Source organism: Leptonychotes weddellii, chromosome 4, assembly GCF_054177405.1.
Source record: "Leptonychotes weddellii isolate Sample4059 chromosome 4, ASM5417740v2, whole genome shotgun sequence".
NCBI lineage: Eukaryota > Metazoa > Chordata > Mammalia > Carnivora > Phocidae > Leptonychotes > Leptonychotes weddellii.
In genome coordinates this window covers 156,049,913-156,070,793 of record NC_138372.1, presented here as the reverse complement: position 1 = coordinate 156,070,793, position 20,881 = coordinate 156,049,913, and the positions used below count along the sequence as shown (strand labels likewise).

Genomic DNA, 20,881 nt, shown 5'->3' with positions numbered 1-20,881 from the left:
CTCTGGAAGCACCCCTGGGGCTGTGAAATGATGTACCCAAGAGACTAGAGTCTAGCCCAGGGGCTCCCAGCCAAGGCCAGAGCGAAGACCCCCAGCACTCTGCCTGGCACAGTGACTGCCAATTCCATAGACCATACATGTTTGTCTACTTGGCTTCCTGCCACCTCCCAGTCCCACAGCTGCCCCTGAGCCACCAGGAGACCACCAGAACCTTCAGCCTTCAGCTCTTTGAAATGGCAAGGGCATCTCACTCTTTGGCCAGTAGAATCTCTAGGCCAATGACCTGGAATGGAGACACAGAGTGATGCTTGTGATTTTCTTCTGGGGGCTTGAATTGCTCAGGTTTCAGAGGCCATCTTGGAATGTGTGCAAGCAAGGCAGAGAAAGCCATTCTGCAGAGACACAGAAAGAAGAAATGAGAGCTCCTAATCCTTCAGAACATGAGGCAGGGAGAGCCAGCCTCGGATTCAGTTCTCCATGTCTTCATGAAACCCTGTCATTTTGGTTTTGGGGGATAGTTAAGAACATAGACTTTGAAGTCAGATAAAGTTGATGTTGAGTCTGGTCTCTTTTACTCACTACCTGGGACCCTGGACAAGTGACCTCTCAGATCGTATTTCCTTTGCAAAAACGGAAATTATAATGTCTGATTCAGAGGGAGATATTGTGAGAATTATTTAAAATGAAGTTAATAGGGTGTCCACAGCACAACCTAGTACATAATAGATGCTCAATAAATGTTGGTTTCTCCCCTCCTTCTCAGAAAGGACCTCAATATGTGACTTAGAACTGAGAAGTTCTCCTGTCTGCTCCTTCTGCCACTTCCTGTCCATTCAACAAGCATCGACTGAGCAGCTCTGGGCCAAGGTCTGCCTGAGCGCTGAGTTTCCAAGAGTGAGAAAGACACCATCTCTAGTTTCCAACAGTCCATAGTGTGATAAATGCCACAATGGATAACAGCATGGAGGAATTAGAGGAAAGAGGAAGGAGAGCTGCCTGGAGGAGGTGATATCTTGCAGTAGGGAACTCAATCACACCCCTTAATCAAAAATCAGATTTTTACAAATAAAAATCTATAAAAACAGATTTTTATCACAACCGACACAATCTTAAACACTTGCAGAATTCCCTTTTACTTCCTAACAGTGCCCAACACCTAGCTTTTCCCAAGTATGTAAGTTGTATTTAATAGTTACAAAGTGCCCTTCTCTCTTATTGGTTTAGTCTCCACTCTTTATTTTTTTAAGTAGGCTCCACACCCAGTGTGGGGCTCGAACTCACAACCCCAAGATTAAGAATCTTGTGCTCCACCTACTGAGCCAGCCAGGCACCCCTTCTTTTTTTTTTTTTCTTTAATATTTTTTAAATTTATAATTTATTTGAGAGAGTGAGTGAGCGAGTCTGAGCTGGGGATGGGCAGAGGGAGAGGGAGAAGTAGACTCCCCGCTGAGCAGGGAGGGGCTCAATCCGGGACCCGGGATCATGACCTAAGCCGAAGGCTGACGCTTAACCAATTGAGCCACCCAGGCACACCTGCACTCCTCTCTTTTAAAAAAATGACATTATTGGGACACCTGGGTGGCTCAGTCAGTTAAGCGTCTGCCTTCGGCTCAGGTCATGATCCTGGGATCCTGGATCGAGCCCCATATCAGGCTCCCTGCTCATTGGGGAGTCTGTTTCTCCCTCTGCCTGCCACTCCCCCTATTTGTGCTCTCCCTCTCTCTCTCTGATAAATAAATAAAATCTTTAAAAAAATAAAATAAATAAAAATGACATTATCCTAGGGTCTCTGTATCAAATGAGGCAGTGATTTAAAACTTGGGGTCCAGATGCCAGGTCCTCAATACTGATAGGGGCCTTTGAGCTGTTTTTATTATTGCCAAAGGCCCAATGTTAATCACATTTAACCTTTCCCCAGGCTTCCTGGGGTCCCTAACAGCTATCTCTTTGTTTTCAGCTAAAATCCTAACACAGAATGAGGCAATGCTGGTAGGCTCCGGCTGGGCAGAAGCTTGTATTGGCTGTTATATAGGACTTGGATTCAATTTTTTAAAGGAAAATGAAGCAATTATTAGTTAATTAATGCAGTTTTATTGTGTGCACAAATCCTCCACAAATCCTTCCCTCTAGGGGAAAATAAAGGGTTCTGAGTGGTAAAAAGGCAAGAAACCCGTGAGGTCAGTTATCCTGATTTCAAAGGGCAAAGAACCCTCTCTTACTCATAAACTGCCATGCTGTGCCTTCTTGACCACTGCAGCAGAATATCTGGCTCAGGTCGTTGGGCCAGGAGGAGGCTGGGGTGGGGTGGGGGGGCACAGGACCCAAGAGGGTGGACATTTCAAAACTAAACAGCCTTAAAAAAGAAGAAAAAAACTGAAAAAAGGTTCTCTCTGCCTGCCTTTGGTTTCTTCTTACTTTGCACCTGAAACAGGAATTTTGAATGAACACATATTACTCACTTGCTATCTGATAGGCACTTTACGTGCATTATTTTAATCAATGCCCATTTCACAAGTTGGGTCACACTGCTAGTGAATAACTGAACCAGGATCATGAACCCAGACAAATCCGGTGCTTGGGGCCCTTTCAACATTATGCTGTATTGTCTTTTCTGCTAGAACAGGGCATATTAGGATTAGGGCAAATATCTCTATCCTCTTTAGACTCCATTACTTCTGGATGATAATATTATGGATACCTCTTTTTCTTCTATTTTTCTATAATTTCTGAATTTTTCCTAATTAGGATTATTACATCTCTGATGGGAAAACAAACTTTCTTCTTCTCCTTCTCCTTCGCCTTCCTCCTCCTCCTTCGCCTTCCTCCTCCTCCTCCTCCCCCTCCTCCTCCCCCTCCTCCTCCTCCTCCTCCTCCTTCTAATTCTTCTTCTTCTTCTCCCTTCTATGGATGAATGCATCAGTAGCTAATGTCTGGAGGCTGCCCTGGAGAAGCCTTCCACTCAAGGCTATTGGATACACAGGCTGGTTCTAGATTTGAGGAATGATCAGTAGAGAGATGGATTTTGAAACCTTGGGGAGTGGATTATGCTCTCCCAGGATGAGTTCGTGGAATAGAAGACTGGGTTGGAGAAAGAAACTTGTACGACAAATGGTGGAAGAGGAACAGGTGAGTGAGGAGAAATAGGGGGAAAACCTGCTGTGTAATATGTCACAGTAATATTGTGCTGTGCAATATTGACCAGCATTTTGTCAATAATTTCAATTTTCTAGTCTCAAGGAATGTATAAGAACTCTAGTAAATATTAGTTTTAGACTTCTGGAATTTGGTGTTTTTCTCCAGGTAGAATTAATAGTCCTTGATGGAGCATCCAGAGTAAATTCTGTCCTCCGTTCTATAAATGCGTGAATTCTCTGGTCTTTGTTATTGGTGGTGGTGGTGGTGTCTCTTTTTAGAGACAAGGGGACTAGTGATTGATTTCTGTATTTCCCAGCTCTTAGTCACGGAAAAATGGATCCTAAGCACGTTGCTTAACGTCTCTCGAAACCCCAATAGCTTCATTTGCAAAGTGGGAACCCCTGCGCCTTTCATAAATTGTTGGAAGAGGGTACACAGTGCAAAAAATGTGCTTAACACAGTGCCACGGAGGAATTTTTAAAAAGCTACCCTGGAGCCAGGCTTTTTGATGCGTGCAGGTAAAGACCTCTGGGTCTATCTCCTAAAACGGAGCAGTCAAACACTCCGTCCCCGGCTTCGGTCAGTTTGTGAGTCAGATAAAAGTCTAAGTTCCACCGTGACTCCACGCCCGCAGCCGGCCAAATCCCAGTTTGCCACCCCCCCAAACTACAAGTCCCAGCATGCCGCGCTCTGGCCTTGGCGGCCCCACCCCTTCTGCGTATGCCCGCACGAGGGCGCCTCTCTAGGCACCGCCCCCTCCCGATCCCCGGCGGCGAGCGCGCCATGGAGACCGGGTGCTGGTTGCTGGGCGGCGAGTTCGAGGACTCGGTGTTCGAGGAGAGGCGGGAGCGGCGGCCTGGACCGCCGGCGTCCTACCGCGCCAAGCGCTGCGAGCCGCAGGTGAGAGGGCGGGGCTTGCTGGCCTCTCTCCGGACCCCGGGCCTGGCCTCCGCAGGTCCCGGGCGGGGAGCGCTTCAAACGCCGGGCTCCCGCGCCGCCGCCCACGGAACCCAGGTCCTCGCGGTGTCGGTGCCCGCCGCCTCGCCCGGCCGACCCTGCGCCCCCGCAGGCCTCCCCTCCAGTTGTCTTCCCCCTACCCCACGAGGCCGGGACGTTTCCGAAGCCCCACCCGGTGGGCTCGGCCCACTGGGCCCCGAGCTGTTGGCGATTAACTCGCACGGGGCGTTTGGTGGGTGTCGCCAAGGCTCGCTATCCTGAAATCTTCAGTAACTCTGTGCGCCCTCACTGAATCTGCAGCCGGGCAGTCAGGGGCCCCAGAAATCCGGCCACCGCCCACTGTGCAAAACTTCTCTGCTCCCCAGACAGCGACGTCCCACCCACGGGCCTGCCCTTGTTCAATGATTCTCTCAACCCACGTCAGCCCCGCTCGCATGGTCACAGCGTTCAGTTATATCCATTTCTTAGAGCACATCTTGAATGCCGCCTCCTCCAGGAAGTATTTTCTGATTCCTCCTTCCGAGCAAATATGTTTGACTTGGAGTGCCCCCCCCCGCCCCCCCGCCATTCAGTTTGTATTACAGCACTTGTCAGTAACCTAAAGCTCTTCGACCCGGAGTGCTAAATGATCACAGGAGAGTGGGGGCTTAACTTTATGTCCTCCAGTGCCTGGCAGTTTTTGTTAATAACAGGAACTCCGTGAATATTTTGAATTGGTAGAATATTAACTTGGTGTTATTGCATGTATGTAAATCTCATCTCATGTATAAGAACTACAATACTATGTATCAGAAACTTAACCTGTTTCAGGCACTGTGCTAAGTTCCTTTATTTGTATTGTCTTCATTTTTTCTTAAAACCGTTGTACTTAGGGGGAGCCTGGGTGGCTCAGTCGGTTGAGCGTCAGCCTTCCGACCCAGGGTCCTGGGCTCTCTGCTCAGCGGGGAGCCTGCTTCTCCCTCTGCCTGCCACTCCCCCTTGCTTGTGCTCTCTCTCCCTCTGTCAAATAAATAAGTAAAATTAAAAAAAAAAACAAAAAAAACCCATTGTACTTAAAGATGTCAGGTGCTCAGTAATTACTGAATTATGTTTGTTTTATTTAACTTATCTTTTCTCCTTATCACATACATTCTTTCAAAGTTACGTATAGTAGTTGATCATGTAGACTAAAACCAGGAATGGACTTGGGAAGTTATGTGTGCAGCATTAAAAGCCGTGGTTATGAGATAGGACCCTGCATTGCAGCGTTGGCTTTACCACTTGCTTTCCAAGGTGTTAATTCCTTATTTGTAATTTGGGAAAAATAATATTTGCTGGCTCACAGGGTTACTGTGGAGTGAAATGGGTGAGATACTTGGTCAGGTGTGATGTGCTTACACTTACAAAGTAAAATCCAAAGATCACTTGTCTTTAGGATTTGTTTGGTGTATGATGCTGCTCGTAAACTCAAAGAAGCCTTATTCAAGTCATGTTGATTTCCCTGGGTATAAAACCGGGAGCTTGGGGTAGAAGACTTCTGTTGTCTCTGCGGGACAGAGGTCGGCCTTATCCAGCACTTCACCTCTTTGTTCCACCCTTGCTCACAGTTCTTCCCTCCTTTCTCTTACCAGAAAGGGGGATTTGAAGCCATCCCTGTTTGAATGGTTGCGGGCCTGCAGGTTATGTGGGAGAATAGAAACAATCATTTGAAAGCCAGTTTTTCTTGATCATTTCCCAGTGGGATCATGAGAATTGCATGAAGGTTTGCAGTTCGGCAGTTCTTGTTCAGCTGGGATCGGCATTGTGACTGGAGAGCGGTAGAGCACGAAGGGAAATTATGGGTTCAGGACATAGACTTGTTGACTTACGTGGTACTTCAGGGACAACAGAAAAACAGCAGTTACCAGCTTTCTTCGCTGTGATGGATCAGGCGAAGGAGAGAAACTTTTACTAAGATAATAGGAGGGTAGTGATACCCAGGCAACACTTTTAGAAATAGAACCAAGCGATTTTGACATGATGGTAGAACCACCACAAATGCAGTTGCGTTTTGATAGCACTTACCTGGGGATAGACTACGTTCAGCCTCAGTATGTTTTACTGTGAGTAAAAGGGAGCTTGACCTACTACTTTGAGGCTGGAAAAACTGGCACACGGACTGTTTTTTGTTTTTTGTTTTGTTTTGTTTTGTTTTCGGTCTCAGTTCTCAGCACACACTCCATCACCTGGTTCCTAGAACTCAGATTGCGCAGTGGTCACGTCGTCATCGACCAGGGCTCACAGTTCAGGGCTCACAGTTAAAGAGGCAGAGACCTCCCTAACTCTCCCTCATCTCCAGCCTAGTCCGCTGCCCCTCATCTCCCCCGCCCCGGTCCCCAGCCACACCTCGCCTGAAACGTTTTCATAATCCTCTCAGGCTCCGGGCCAGCGGCGCCGCCAGCAACGGGCCCCGATCATATAAGGAAAATCCTGCGAGCTCATCTGCGTTGCGGGCTACACTGGGGACTCGGGGACTCCCTGCCCTCCCACACTCGCTACCCTCCCTCGGACGCCAATCGCCCCCACCCCCACCCGGCGCCCAGTCTCCGGGTCTCCCCGCGCCTCTCAGGCCCAGGTGCCTGGACTTCGGCCCCTCCGTGCATCCGCACCCCCGGACTGCTTTTTGTTACACCTGTTTTCTCATCTTAATGTTCTTTACTCACTAACCGAGAAATCCCAGTCTCGCTTTCCTTTCTATCAGTAGAAGAGCGAATAAAATATTCCAGATGGGCATTTCCTCAGACTTCTCTTCTACAGGTCTTTGGCATTTGATTGGAATGGAAACCTCCTTGTGGCCTTAATTTCAATCTCTTTGGTTAGATTCTACTTTTTGCTTTTATGATATTTTCATAAAAGCACTATAAGCAAAGGTAATTCCTTTTTCCTTTGTCCTTTCCATAAAGAGTTGTCAATCCCTGTTCCATCCACTCTAAAAATGTCTCTACAGGGAAACCTGTCTCAGTCTAAAGAAGCATTGGGAACTGTGCTAGTTAAAATGTAGCTTCCCAGGCACCACGACTCCATCTTGAAATGCTCTAGATAGAACCATGTATGTCTGTGCTGCTTTTTCAGTTGAGAGGTTTCTTATTATTGGTATGTTTATTACTCATGATAATTTCAATTTGAAAACTGAGCCATCGCTAAAATTGTCATTCTTCTTGTTGGATGTTTTCCTGTGAGTCTCATCCTAAAGAAATATATATATTTTTAAGATTTTATTGATTTATTTATTAGAGAAAGCACATGCACAGAGTGTGGGAGAACATGAGTTGGGGGGAGGGGCAGAGGCAGAGGGAGAAGCAGGCTCTGGGCTGAGCAGGGAGCCTGATGCGAGGCTCGGATCCCAGGACGCTGGGATCATGACCTGAGCCGAAGGCAGACGCTTAACCGACTGAGCCACCCAGGCGTCCCAGAAGTATGTCAATTTTTGAGGCTTAATCAATTATGAATGGGAAATTGCTTCGACTTGAGTATGAGGGGGAAAAGCATAACTTAATTCTCTATAATATGCTATTTTCACAATTTCTAGTGGTTTTATGAAGAAACAGAGAGCAATGATGATGTTGAAGCTCTAACTTTGAAGAAATTCAAAGGGGACCTCGCCTACAGACGGCAAGAGTATCAGGTAGAATTCAACATATATAAGGTTGCACTACTTGAAATAGGCTGTTGTTCTATCAGTTATAGCATATTAGTTATGAGCGTATTGTTTGTGAGGGTGAATTTAATCTTCTGTGATAAGTGTTTGTAATCTCAGAATCCCAAGTTTCTGTCCTTTTCTACATGGCTCTGTATCACTTGTTTTGTTTCCTGTGCCTACAATATAGCGATCTTTTGGGGATCCTTGCAGGTCTGTTTCCCCAGGTTCTGTATCTCCTCATTCTGTGGGAGCCTCTAGCACAGATGCCCCATGGAGTCACAGGAGCAGAGCACCCCAAAATGTGTGAGAAAAGGGGAGAACAAGTAGATACTAGGTCACTTTACATATAAAATTTCATTTCTTCTTCACAAGAGTTGTTGTTATTTTGCTGATGAGAGAAGGAAGGTTGTATAGCAAGTTAGTGGCAAAACCAGGATTCAAACCCTGGTCTGTTTGGCTCCAAAATGCTCTTCCTACTGTACGGTGTTTCCCATGGTAGTAGTGGTTATATTCTCCAGCCATCTCTTTTCTACCTTTTAGAAAAATAGTACTGACAAATACTCAAGTCTTCCTCAGTTCATTGTAGAGTCGGTTATAATAATATTCTGCCAAGAAAAAAATCATCCCTATAACTGAATCCTTTCTTTTACTTTATTTTTGCCTCTCTTTTTATCCCTTCTCTTCATTTCCTTTATTTAACAAATAATTGGCAGAAAGCACTGCAAGAGTATTCCAGTATCTCTGAAAAATTGCCATCTACGAATTTTGCCATGAAAAGGGATGTCCAGGAAGGCCAGGTTCGGTGTCTGGTTCACCTGGGAAGGCACACAGAAGCATTGGAGATTGCTACAAACTTGGTAAGTGGTTTCACTGCTTACATTCCTTTCGCTTTCCTGGGATTGTTAAATAGTTTGTTTTCTAAAACAAAAAAACAAACAAAAAAACTTGCTAGCAGCAAAATCTGTGGGTTTGCTTAAGTAGAAGAAAATCTTCAGTGGTATAAGAACTTTATAATGATGAACAGTTCGGAGCTCTAGACAGTCATTTTCTTGTAATATTTTTTTCTTTCCTGTGTTATGCTCAAAATTCTTCATTGCCTGAAAATCTCATTTGTAAAAAAAAGGTTTTACTCTTGTTAAGAGTAAGTGTTCAGAGTAGGAGGATCATCAGTAATGTTTTTCTCTTTAAATTTTTTTTTTTAAGATTTTATTTTCCAAAATTTCTATAATGAACATGGATTACTTTTGTAAACAGGAAAAAAATTACCCAAAAAACCCTAAATATCATACTAAGCCAAGCTTAACAGCCTTTTTTATTCTTAAATGGAATTCGCAGAATCCTTTTTTAAAGGGGTAAAGAAAAGCAGTTATTTGCAATTCTAGATTCTGCTTGTTTTTGTTTTCAGATGAAGGCATTTTTATTTACTTCTGGTTTTTCTGTGTTTAAATTTTATATGAGGATTGGTCTAAGTTGACCAGTCTTAGTTTATAGATGACCAGTTTTCTTCCTCAGAGGGAATTAATGAGGGACCCAGACACTGATCTTGAACCCTGCAGATCAGGCTGCTGGTCAGCCTAAAGTATGCATGCAATTGAGCCGTCCTCCTCCATCTCATTAACTAAGAAAAATCCCTAAATTTACTTGCCGATGGGGTTCATTGCCTGCGACCTCAGCCTCTTGCAGTGAGAGCAAACCTTAGAAATTGTCTTTGGGACGTGGAAAACAAGCTGCGTCTTGTTCTTTTTCTCCCCTCTAATAAATGTGCGTCAGTTCTCAAGCTGGAAGGTAAGATTACCTTGTTCAGGAAGCACATGGCCCAAACAGTGAACTTGGTGTTTAACAGCGTAAACAGCGTTCATTCTCAGTCGCCCGGGTCTGCAAATTAGCCGCAGCGTTGGCCCTTTTGGTACCTTTTTCTAGACATCAGGCCCCCGTCCTTCGTTCCTGTTCTGTGCTCTCTTGTCACCTCTCTCTTCCTGGCATCTCTTGCACGTCACTGCTCTGCTCCTCCCTGCCTAACCTACAGAAGGTGGTGGCAGTGTTAGCGTCTGGATCATTCCTGTGGTTCCTTCCAGCTTCGGAAGTCTGTTTCTGCGGCTCAGAGAAACATCTGTTGCCTATCAGCAGATGCCAGGTGTCCAGAGCTTGGGATGATACGAAGCAGGAGGAAGGACTAGTCAGAAGACCTTCAGCTCCCCTGGCAGGACTGAGAACTGCCCATCAGGCTTCTAGGCACCCTGTTGGGGAAGGAACCAGCAGTGTAGGCCCGTGGGTCTCCCCCTTTTTTGAGTCTCTTCACATGATTTCAGTGGAGCCTACCAATTTTGCAGTTTCTCACTGCTTGGTACCCCGGGTTTTGTTTTATTTTTAAAATTTCTTCCCTACTTACAGACCTTTCTGTTTTGTTATTAGCTCTGTCCTGTTTCTGTTTTTGTCTCGGTAGTTATCGTCCTTTCGTGTTCTGTGGGGGACAGGTCGGTATACAGCACTGAACAAAATAGACAGCCCGTCCTGGAGTGCCTGTTGGGATATGAACACGTTATGCTCACAACTTCTTTTTTTTTTTTAAGATTTTATTTATTTATTTGACAGAGAGAGACACAGTGAGAGAGGGAACACAAGCAGGGGGAGTGGGAGAGGGAGAAGCAGCCTTCCCACTGAGCAGGGAGCCCGATGCGGGGCTCGATCCCAGGACCCTGGGATCACGACCTGAGCCGAAGGCAGATGCTTAACGACTGAGCCACCCAGGTGCCCCTATGCTCACAACTTCTAATTCATCTCTCTTCTTCATGATTTTTGGACAAAATTTGTAATAGAACTTACTTATATTTTATTTCTTATTTAAATAATGAAACATCTTACAGTAACTGATATGCTTATGTGATAAGCTGTGGTTAAGGACATTGCTTTCCTACGGTAAATGACTCTTTTAAATGTGTGCACTCTACAAACATTGATTTCAGTCTCACCATGTGCCCGGTTCTGGGTTCAGTGCTAAGGTGACAGATGAAGCATATCCATACCGTGCACATACACTGTTCATCTAGAGGGAGAATCCTAAGCCAGCTAGCATGCATCAGCGCTTCTAAAGTACCCTTCATTCTTTGCCTTCTGGTATGGCTGACTGTAGCTCTGCTACTTACTAGCTGTGTGACTTCAGGCAGGTTCCCTAACTTCTCTGTTGTGACTCAGTTCCCTCTTCGATGAAATGCGGATAATGGTGGAATCCATTTTAAAGGATTGTCATGAGGATTAAGTGAGTAAATCGCTTAGAATAGTGCCTGGCATATGTTCGCACTCAATAAATATTAACTCTTGTCATCATTATTGCATTTCAGAAGGAGTTGCATTATTCTGGAAAAATAACACGAAGTCATTTAAATGGAATTTAATTTCCAGAGAGTTATTTACTATTTATGCTGTAAAAACCCTCCCATCAAAATTATGGTTTGGGGGCACCTGGGTGGCTCAGTTGTTAAGCGTCTGCCTTTGGCTCAGGTCATGATCCCAGGGTTCTGGGATCGAGTCCCGCATTGGGCTCCCTGCTCAGCAGGGAGTCTGCTTCTCCCTCTCCCTCTGCCTGTCGCTCTGCCTACTTGTGCTCTCTCTCTGTCAAATAAATTAATAAAATCTTAAAAAAAAAAAAAATCATGGTTTGTATGTAACAGCCTCTACCCCAACATACATTCTCGATATGAAATGTTATTAAACAGCATAAAGCACTATAGACTAGTTGCAGAAGAAAGGTAGCATTTCTTAAAATCTGTATGTGTTGTTCTCCTTATAAATAAAAGACATGAAGATTAATTAGTTACTGAACATGTGTTATGTCCAAGGGGCTATGCTCTGTACTAGGAATTCAGCAATGAACAACAACAAAAAAAAATGAGAGAAGTCAAAAGGCAAGAAACAGATTCTTAACTATAGAGAACAAACTGATGGTTACCAGAGGGGAGGGGAGTGGAGGTGGGGGATGGGTGAACCTGGTGATGGGGATTAAGGTTTGTGCACTTTTGATGAGCAGAGGGGCATGTATGGAGGTGTTAAATCACTATGTTGTACACCTGAAACTAACATAACACTGTATGTTAACTAATTGGAATTAAAACAAAGTAAAAAAAAATTGTAGAAGTTTTCTGAAGGGAAAACTTCAGAGAAGAATTTTATGTGTGGTCAGAGCTGACTGAGGTTGAAATAAATGAATTTTAAAAAGTAAAACAAAAACCCCTTTTGGAATCTAATGGTCCGTTAGGAAGGACAGAATACAAAACAATAGTATGAATAAAACCAGATGTATTCTGTCGTTGGGAAGGTGCAGTATCACCAGATAGGTCACATGGAGCTTTATTTTCTGTATTATCACTTAATATATAAATATTTAGATTCTCCCCAAGCTTTCACTCACTGGCCTGTTTCTTCAGGCTGCATACTGGGTAGTTTTACTTGCATTTCTCGCCCATTGTAGTTGTGCGCAGGAGCTTGATCTGGATACTAGTAGGCCAGGTTTTCTTTAGGCTTAAAATTAACTGAAAGGTAATTTTAGTCTGCCATCTGCTCTCCACAGACCAACGTAGAAAAAGAAGCCTTGTTTTCCCTAACCCACAGGGCTTTTGCCATATGTCAAGTTAGGCAAGAGGTGGTGGCTCTGGTTAAAGAGACTTGAAAAAGCATTTTCTGATCAGAAGGAAACCAAGCAACCCCTTCTGGCCAAAAATAATTGGCCTTGGTAATGGTTACCAGGGACGGCATTTGGATTCAATTATGATGCCTCATGAAGCACTGAGAGCTTCAGGGCGATCCTGTTTAAGATGTCTAAGCCAAGTCAAATTTGGAAATGGAGTCCATTTGAATCCTCAAGGAAACTGCCATTTGGATTATTAGGAAGCCTGGAATATTAAAATGGAACCATTACCCCAGGGTAAACAAAAGTTGGCTTGGGTCTTTCAGCTGTCTGGCTAAGACAATAAAGATTACAATAAAAATTGAAGATAAACTGACATTTATGATTTGGGTGCTGAATTTTGTCAGGCCACTGTCACATGAATTATGCTATGGTTATGACAGGATGTTTGGGAGTGTCTGGTGGTTATTTTGGTCGGTAGTATGTGTTTCTCTAGATTTATAGCTTCAAACAGTTGTCTCTACTTGTAGCTATTGAAAGATACGTCTGATTTACAACATACACAACTTGGGTTTTTAGGCATCTCCATTTTTACATGGAAAATGTTCCGCAGTTTAAAGTTTTTAACACTTGGGCACCTGGCTAGCTGAGTCGGTGGAGCATACAAGTGTTGATCTCAGGGTTGTGGGTTCGGGCCCCACACTGCGTATAGAGATTGCTTAAAAATAGAATCTTAAAAAAATAATAAAATTTTTAATTGTTTTTTCTCCTTAGGAAAATAAAGCAACTAACACAGACCATTTAACCACTGTGCTCTACCTCCAGTTGGCTATTTGCTCAAGTCTGCCGAACTTGGAGAAAACAGTTCTCTGCCTACAGAAACTAATTTCTTTGCATCCGTTTGATCCTTGGAACTGGGGCAAATTGGCAGAGGCTTACCTGAATCTGGGGCCAGCTCTGTCAACATTGTGTGCGTCATCTCAGAAACAGAACAATTTCACCTCCAGTGACAAAACTGTCAAATCCTCCTTTCCACACTCAGGAAAAGACTGTCTTTTGTGTTTTCCTGAAACGTTGCCTGAGAGCTCTGTGTTTTCTATGGAAGCAAGCAGTAGTAATAACCAGAAGAATGAGAAAGCTTTGAAAAATATTCAAAACTGCGTGGCAGAGAAGAGAGAAGCAGAGTTGCTAGAGACTCAGATGAAAGCATGTGCCTCTTTTATACGAACCAGGTAAGTGAAGAATGGATTAAACAGCACATGGTACTAGGCCCAGGGTAAAGGTGTGATTTTTCTAATTTTAAGCTTCAAAAAGTCCTAGGATAGACATTTGGCTTGTTTTTGAGATTTTTTTTTCCCCTATGGTCTAGATGGAATCCTTTGAATATGTCCTTTTAGTATGTAAGATTTAGAAACAAAACTGTTATTTGCTCAAGAATATGATTTGTATCATCACTCAAGATAAAATGTTAAAATTGGAAAACATTAAAATTAGGCAAAGAAAATTAAATGTATAAAACATTGACAAAGGGGAAGAGGTATTTTAAACAAGGAATTTTTCACTTGTAGGTTCCACAGAGATCTACTAAAGACAAAAATTGGCTCTTGTGTTTGGATCACTATTGACAATATGAATAAACAATGTTTAACTCATTCTACAGAGAATTCCCATGATTTAGGGACTCCAAACACTTTAAATCCATAGTTATAAGAGTTTAAGGGAAAAGGGAACATACACTTGACCAAATTCTATACTTTATGAGAGAAACAAATTCTCTTAGGTCTCAGGTGATGCCAAAAGAGTGTTGTTGTTGTTACTGTTTTTAACTCTGGAGAATTCTAGAAATATTAACAGTGAGGCTTACTGAGAAATGCTATCTATGAAGCAAATTGTAAACTTTATTCAGCAAATGTTTAGTGTTGACTACATTACTTTGATTCAGAAGTACATTGAACCAGTGGTATGCTGGGCATATGCTGGGTGCTGGGATCATAAAGATTCTTAAAAAGACGCCCTTTTAGCGGCGCCTGGGTGGCTCAGTTGGTTGAGCATTGGCTCTTGGTTTTGGCTTGGGTCATGATCTCTGGGTCATGGGATCAAGCCCTGAGTCGGGCTCCCCGCTCAGCAGGGAGTCGGCTTGAGGATTCTCTCTCTCCCTCTGCCCCTCCCCCCGCTCATGCTCTCTCTCTCAAAATAAGGAAGTCTTTTTTTTTTTTTTTTTTTAAAGGCCCTTTCCTTACACCACTCAGAGTGCTGAGGACAGTACACGTGTGGTCAGTGACAGGTGGCCCGGGCACTAACGGGGTATTGGTAGCGGGAGCAGACCCCTACGGGAGCTGTCCACTGTAGCGGGAAGAAGAGAGCTTTACTGGGGGAGCGACGCTTCTGCCAGATGTTTCTGGGAACCTTCATCAGCTATGGAGAGAAATGGGTACTGGAGCTTTGTATACGTTGTTTCATTTTAATCCTCCCCCTCCGTGGGGCGGTCGTTGGCACCCTCTCGTAGAGACCAGGGAACTAACTCAGCATTACGCCCAAAGTGGCACAGCCATGAAATGCTGCCATGACTGGGACCCCGGCCTCTGAGTCCACAGCTTGTGTGCTTTCCGGGGCATCTTGCTGACTCTGGACCATTCCCCAGATGAGAAGAGGCAGGCTAGGTAAAGTGGAGGAAAGCACAGCCTGCGGATGGAAGGGCCGCTGGGGCGTAGGGTCGTCCCAGAGCAGGTGCGGTGACAGCAGCCTTGATGGTGGAGCCGAGAGGGGGCCGCAGACCGCGATCCAGGATGACACGGTGGGGGGGTGGGGGAGTCAGGGCTCACCGTAAGCAACCTAATAGATTGTTACTGAGTGAACGGGTGTGGCCCCTCCCCTTGCTAGTGGTCTGGCCTTGCACAAATTACTTAATCTCTCTGCTCTCTGTTTCCTTCATCTTCATCTTCATGGAGAAAGGGGGAAATGCCTTGTCCATGGGGTGGTTCGAATTCACGTGTCGGAGCTCTTGGTGTAGTGCCCAGTACACGGTCAGCATTCAGTAAAGGCTGTACTTCTGTTAGCCTAAGATGTTAAATGTCATCTTGAAGGATTTGGTCCTTATGCTGAAGGCCTGAATAGTATTTGAAGGTTTTAAATGTCCAAGCGGTGTGACAAGAGCTGTGATTTCGAGAGAGAGATCTGGTGGCTGGGAGGGGATTTTGGAGGAAGGAGTTGGGATCCCGAGACACCAGTGAAGGAGCTGTAGAGTCATCGGTGGGTGTCGATGAGGATCTGACCTAGGATAGTGCACTGGTAATAAAACGAGGACATGGACATCACTGCAGGATGGGATAGACGGAACCTGGTGACCAGCTGAGGGTGTGGGAAAGACAGGGAGGGGAGAGTCCAGGACGAGTCAAGAGCTACCTTGGGTGGATGGTGGCACCTTTTGAGGAGACAGGACACACAGGAGGAGGAGCAGAGCAGACTTCGGGTGAAAGTAAAGATTTTGGTTTAATGTGCTGAGATTCAAGTGCCTATAGGACATCCCGTTGGAGCTTTTCCCTAGGACGAGTTGAGCTCAGAAGAAGGGAGCTGGAGATGAAGGAGTTTCAGGAAGGAGATGAGCAACCAGATGATGGTGAGAAGTCAGGTAGGATCGACTCTGAGGAGAGGATTTGAAAGTGAGGAGGTCATTTGCAGCCCTTGAGAAGGCAGTTTGAGTAGCAGTGGGTGACAAGGCATAGGGCAGAGGGCTGAATGAACATGAGACAGAAGAGGCAAGTGTAAGCTATATTTTCAAGTACTTTCAGGAGCAAGAGGGGAAAGCAAGGACATCAAAGATAAAAGGGGTCACAAATGTACATGCTTCCAGAGGTCAGGTAGGTAACATAAGAAGGTTTGAGTGAGTCGGGGGAATGTGGGTCAGAGCATGCTCTCCTACCAGACTCTCCGGTGACTTCCCATTGCCCGAACATAAATGCCCTGCGAGATGTTGACCTTTCTCATTTACTACAGTTTTTTGTCTCTCTGTTTCAGCCACAGTGATCTTCATGATTTTCAAACACATTAAGCTAATTCATGTGTCAGGGCCTTCTTCCCCCAGATATTGTGGTGGCTGGCTCATCATTTGGTCTTAGCTTGAGTGGTAACTCAGAAAAGCCTTCCTTCACTGCTCCACCTGAGGCAGATACTTTATCCACCCTGCTTGGATTTTTTTTTTTTTTTTTTTTTTGCACAGCACTCCTCACTACCTGAAATCATCTTATTTGTGATCTCTCTCCTTCCATTCCATGAAGCAGGAAGCTGTTTTGCCTACCAGTATCTCCCAATACCTAGAGTAGTGAGTGGTCCATTCAAGACATGAAATGAGTGAACAGGAGAGCTGAGTGCTAGTGGGAATAGCAATAGGGACCAGTGAGGCCTGAGGGAAACTGGAAAATCTACACATTCAATATTTTTTTGAAGATTTATTTTTTTATTAGAGAGAGAGAGAGAGCGCGCCCACGAACGTGTGAGTGTGCAGGAGCCTGGAGAGGGGCCGAGGGAGAGGAATGAATCTCAAGCAGACTCCCTGCTGAGCACAGAGCCCGATGCGGGGCTCGATCTCACCACCCCGAGATCATGACCTGAGCCGAAATCAAGAATTGGCTGCTCAACAGACTGAGCCACCCAGGCGTCCCCACATTCAGTACTTTAAAAAAAACAATGAAGAGAAGGAGCCATGTGGCAAGGACAGGAGGGAGGAGGAAAGAGAAGACCAGGTTATGCTTATGATGGGAAGTTAGTGGTGAGGCAGTCCAAGGAGGTCATCAGAGGCTTGTCAAAGATTTGACCGTGCTTCTGGTAATTAAAGTATGCTGGAGGATCTAATTAGTCCTTGAGGTCGAGTGGCTGTGGGTTCGGGGGGATTTCAGGGGTCACAGAACACTGACTTCAAAGGAGCACATCCCGACATTTTGTGAGGAGGAGCCTTTGATTGGGAAGCTTGTCCTTTTCACTCCAAATTGTTTGTGCTTTCAATCACTTGACTTCTACAGGAAGCCCTTTTGAGGTTTTTCTCCCTAAAGATTTCTTTGAGAAGCGTTGGTCTATGAATTTTAGAAAAGATGACTCTCCAATGCAGTTTGCTCACTTTGCTCAAGTGGGAAGCTTTAGGGATTCAAATGAAGGTGAGTACCTTCCTTGAGCCTAGTTGGATTCCCATCCAGCCCAATACCTGTGCTCTCTGCGAACATTTCCTCACTGCTTTCCCTTCCCTGTTGCACACACGTTGGGACTTACTGTTTTTCAGGCTCTTGCTTCAGCTCACCCAGCCTCAGCAAACATCATTTGCTTTGGAGAGGAACTTAAGGACTCAGCAGGAAATTGAAGATAAAATGAAAGGGTTCAGCTTCAAAGAAGACACTTTGCTGTTGATAGCTGAGGTGGGTTTATGTGAACCAAGGCAGCAGAGGTATTTTTCCTGGCTCCAGTACCGTTTTTTAAAAAATAGCCGACTCTCCTCTACTAAGGGACTTTTTCCCTGCTTTACGTGCCTTTTGATCACTTAATCCGCGAAAGCGGCCTCTTCGTCATCTTTCTCCTGCAGGGTGCTAGGGGCGGGGGCTGATTCATTTTCCTGTCCGTGCTTGTTAGTACCTGCCTGCTTGCACATCATAAATGCCCAGTTATTGTTTTTTGAGTGCTGATTAAACGAATGAATGAATGTTGACATTTCTTGCAGCATTTCTGTACAGTTTTCCTTCATTTGTCCTCATAACACTCAGAACAGCCTGTGGGGACAGGTGGAGCTGGGAGCGAGGCTCAGACAGGTTGGCACCTGCCCCAAATTTTAAGCTGCAGAGCTAGACTGGAGCCTGGCCCACTACAAGTCCATTTTCTTTCTGTTCCACCTTTCTGCTACCTTGATGGTTGCAGAGAAATTCAAATGTCAGGGTTTTTGGGTTTGTTTTTTTTTAACCTTGATTAGCTTTTTTTTAAAAGTGATGTTGAAATTACTTAAGATAGCATTTGGAGATTATCTGTGTTTGTATTTAAGTTATTCACACTAGTTCCTGTTAGTATGTGACTGAAACTTGATAGTTCAGGTACTTTTCCCATGAAATAAGTCTATATCCATATCCATCCTAACATCATTCTTTGAAGAAATACTTATTGCTCATCTAAATTGCCAGGCTTCTTTCTTCTTCTCTAAACTAAGCGCCCACTTGGACCCCTTTTCCCTCTTATGGGACCACATTCTCCTATCACTTTTCTCTGAGCCTCTTTCAGCCTTTCCTTTGAGCCCACAGACATGCGAAGCGGATAGCCTGTCCCTCTTTAGTTTACTGTGTAGCCTTTCCTTAGTCTTTGTTTTCCTTCATCTTTCTGGTGTCCATAGCTGTTGGCCACCCGCTTTTTGTTTACTCTTCCCTTTACTTCCGAGGGACCACAGCAGTCTGATTTTCTCCTGTATTCTTAATATTCCTCTGCCTCTTGGAACTTCCTAGTTTCCTGTGTCTTAAGTCATGACATTCTCTGAGGTTCCACTTAAGTTCTCTGTTCTCTCTGCCATCTCCCACAGACATCATAACCACACTCATGGCTTCAGTTGTCACCTCTGGGTTGGTATTACCCTCTAATCTATATCTCTAGTCCCATCTCTGAAACACTAGTCTCACATCTCAGACTAGTTACCTCCTAAGTGACTCATCTGAGATGATTGATGATCCTGCTGTCACTTCAGGTACAAAGTGTCTAAAATGGAGCTGCTCATCAAAACACTTTCTGGTCAGTCCTCTGTCAGTATCTAGCAGAGAGGAGTTGGAGAGAACCATCTCTTCATTCTAGACTTTGTTTTTTTCATCAGTTCTGTCTGTCATTCTTTTTTTTTTTTTTTTTTTTTTAAGATTTTATTTATTTGAGACAGAGAGAATGAGAGAGAGCATGAGAGGGAGGAGGGTCAGAGGGAGAAGCAGACTCCCTGCCGAGCAGGGAGCCCGATGCGGGACTCGATCCCGGGACTCCAGGATCATGACCTGAGCCGAAGGCAGTCGCTTAACCAACTGAGCCACCCAGGCGCCCCTCTCTGTCATTCTTTTATCCAGAGCTGGGACCTCGCTAGCTGGGGGTCATCTCCTCTCCAGTCTCACCTCTAGCAGGCACCTAGCCGCCCTTCCTTCAGGCCCACCTTCCATTTCTCTTGCACCACCAGCACCCTTGTCCTTACGACCTCGTGCCCGGCTCACAGTGACCTCCTGGCTCGGCTCTCCTCGCTTCCTTGCTCTCTCCCCTCAGATCCGTCTGAAACCGTGCTGCTGCTGGGTTTACCTCACAGCATCGCTTTGAGCATATTACCTGCCTGCTCAAAAACTCAGCACGTGTGTCCCCATCACCTTGGAGGTCAGGTCTCGTTTAGGTGCCTCCACATGATATCCAGGCCCTTCCAGAGAGTAACTCCAAACTTAGGACCTCGTAATTCCTTTTTTTTTTTTTTTTTTTAAGATTTTATTTATTTATTTGAGAGAGAGAGAATGAGAGACAGAGAGCATGAGAGGGAGGAGGGTCAGAGGGAGAAGCAGACTCCCTGCCAAGCAGGGAGCCCGATGCGGGACTCGATCCCGGGACTCCAGGATCATGACCTGAGCCGAAGGCAGTCACTTAACCAACTGAGCCACCCAGGCGCCCTGGGACCTCGTAATTCCTTACACAAATCTTTTGCATCCTCTAGATTCATCTGCCACGTCTAACAGTCTTGCCATGGGTAGTCTCATCTCCACCCACTGACTGTATTCCCATCCTCAGAGACCCCGCCAAAGTCCCACATCCTTTAGGAAGCTTTCCCCAAACATTCCTGTCTGTGGCAAGGACTCCCTCCTCTGAGCTCAGGGAGAGTCAGTGCTTGAATAGATAGCACTTTGCCACCCCCCACAAAATACAAGAATATGTCTTACCTTTTCAACTAGATTTTAGGTTTCCTTATAAGTAAGGTTATCCTTACAAAGAAGACATTCTCCTTACCATGTTCAGTGTATCTGTGGACTGCATGGAATAGTAGTTCTCCACCTGGACAATGCATGTGAAGTACCTGTGGAGCTTTTTAAAAAAGACAAATGTCTGGGCCCTCATTGGGATTATAATGTACATTTCATTTTGTGCTCTGTTAATCTTACTTTGTGACATGAGCATGACCCTGTGTCCTTAAATATCCATTGATTGCATACTTTTTTTTTTTTCTTTTTATCGTTGTTTTATTTGAATTAGGATCTAGGGGTACCTGGCTGGCTCAGTGGGTAGACCATCCAACTCTTGATCTCAGGGTCGTGAGTTCAAGCCCCACGTTGGGTGTGGAGCCTACTTACAAAAAAAATTAAAGGATCCATATAAGGTCCACAGACTGTATTTGGTTCTTCTGTCTCTTATATCTCTTTTATTCTGTAGCAGCTCCCCTTCTCTGCTTTTTTTAAGATAAAAAATATATATAACATAAAATTTGCCATCTTAATCATGGTTTAGTATACAGATCATTAATTACATGCACAGTGTTGTGCAAC

At 44.9% G+C, this 20,881-nt stretch overlaps 1 protein-coding gene and 2 non-coding genes across 4 annotated transcripts in view; 1 reads left to right on the top strand and 2 right to left on the bottom strand.

The window, feature by feature from the left end:
* The first annotated feature begins 3,876 nt into the window (after positions 1-3,876).
* Positions 3,877-20,881, top strand: part of C4H8orf76 (chromosome 4 C8orf76 homolog) — an 18,497-nt gene continuing 1,492 nt past the window's right edge. The window contains exons 1-5 of one of the 2 annotated variants that reach the window (XM_081816494.1): positions 3,877-4,035; positions 7,640-7,735; positions 8,464-8,607; positions 13,197-13,603; positions 17,641-17,773. In XM_081816494.1, coding sequence (XP_081672620.1) covers positions 3,919-4,035; positions 7,640-7,735; positions 8,464-8,607; positions 13,197-13,603; positions 17,641-17,773 — 897 coding nt within the window. In that variant the 5' untranslated portion in view covers positions 3,877-3,918. Of the gene's footprint in view, positions 4,036-7,639; positions 7,736-8,463; positions 8,608-13,145; positions 13,604-17,640; positions 17,774-20,881 lie in introns of both variants that reach the window. The other variant, XM_081816492.1, reaches the window with a different exon arrangement.
* Positions 6,266-6,344, bottom strand: LOC115942500 (small Cajal body-specific RNA 18). The gene has a single exon (XR_004077121.2).
* On the bottom strand, positions 6,438-6,584 carry LOC115942501 (small Cajal body-specific RNA 17). Its single transcript, XR_004077122.1, has one exon.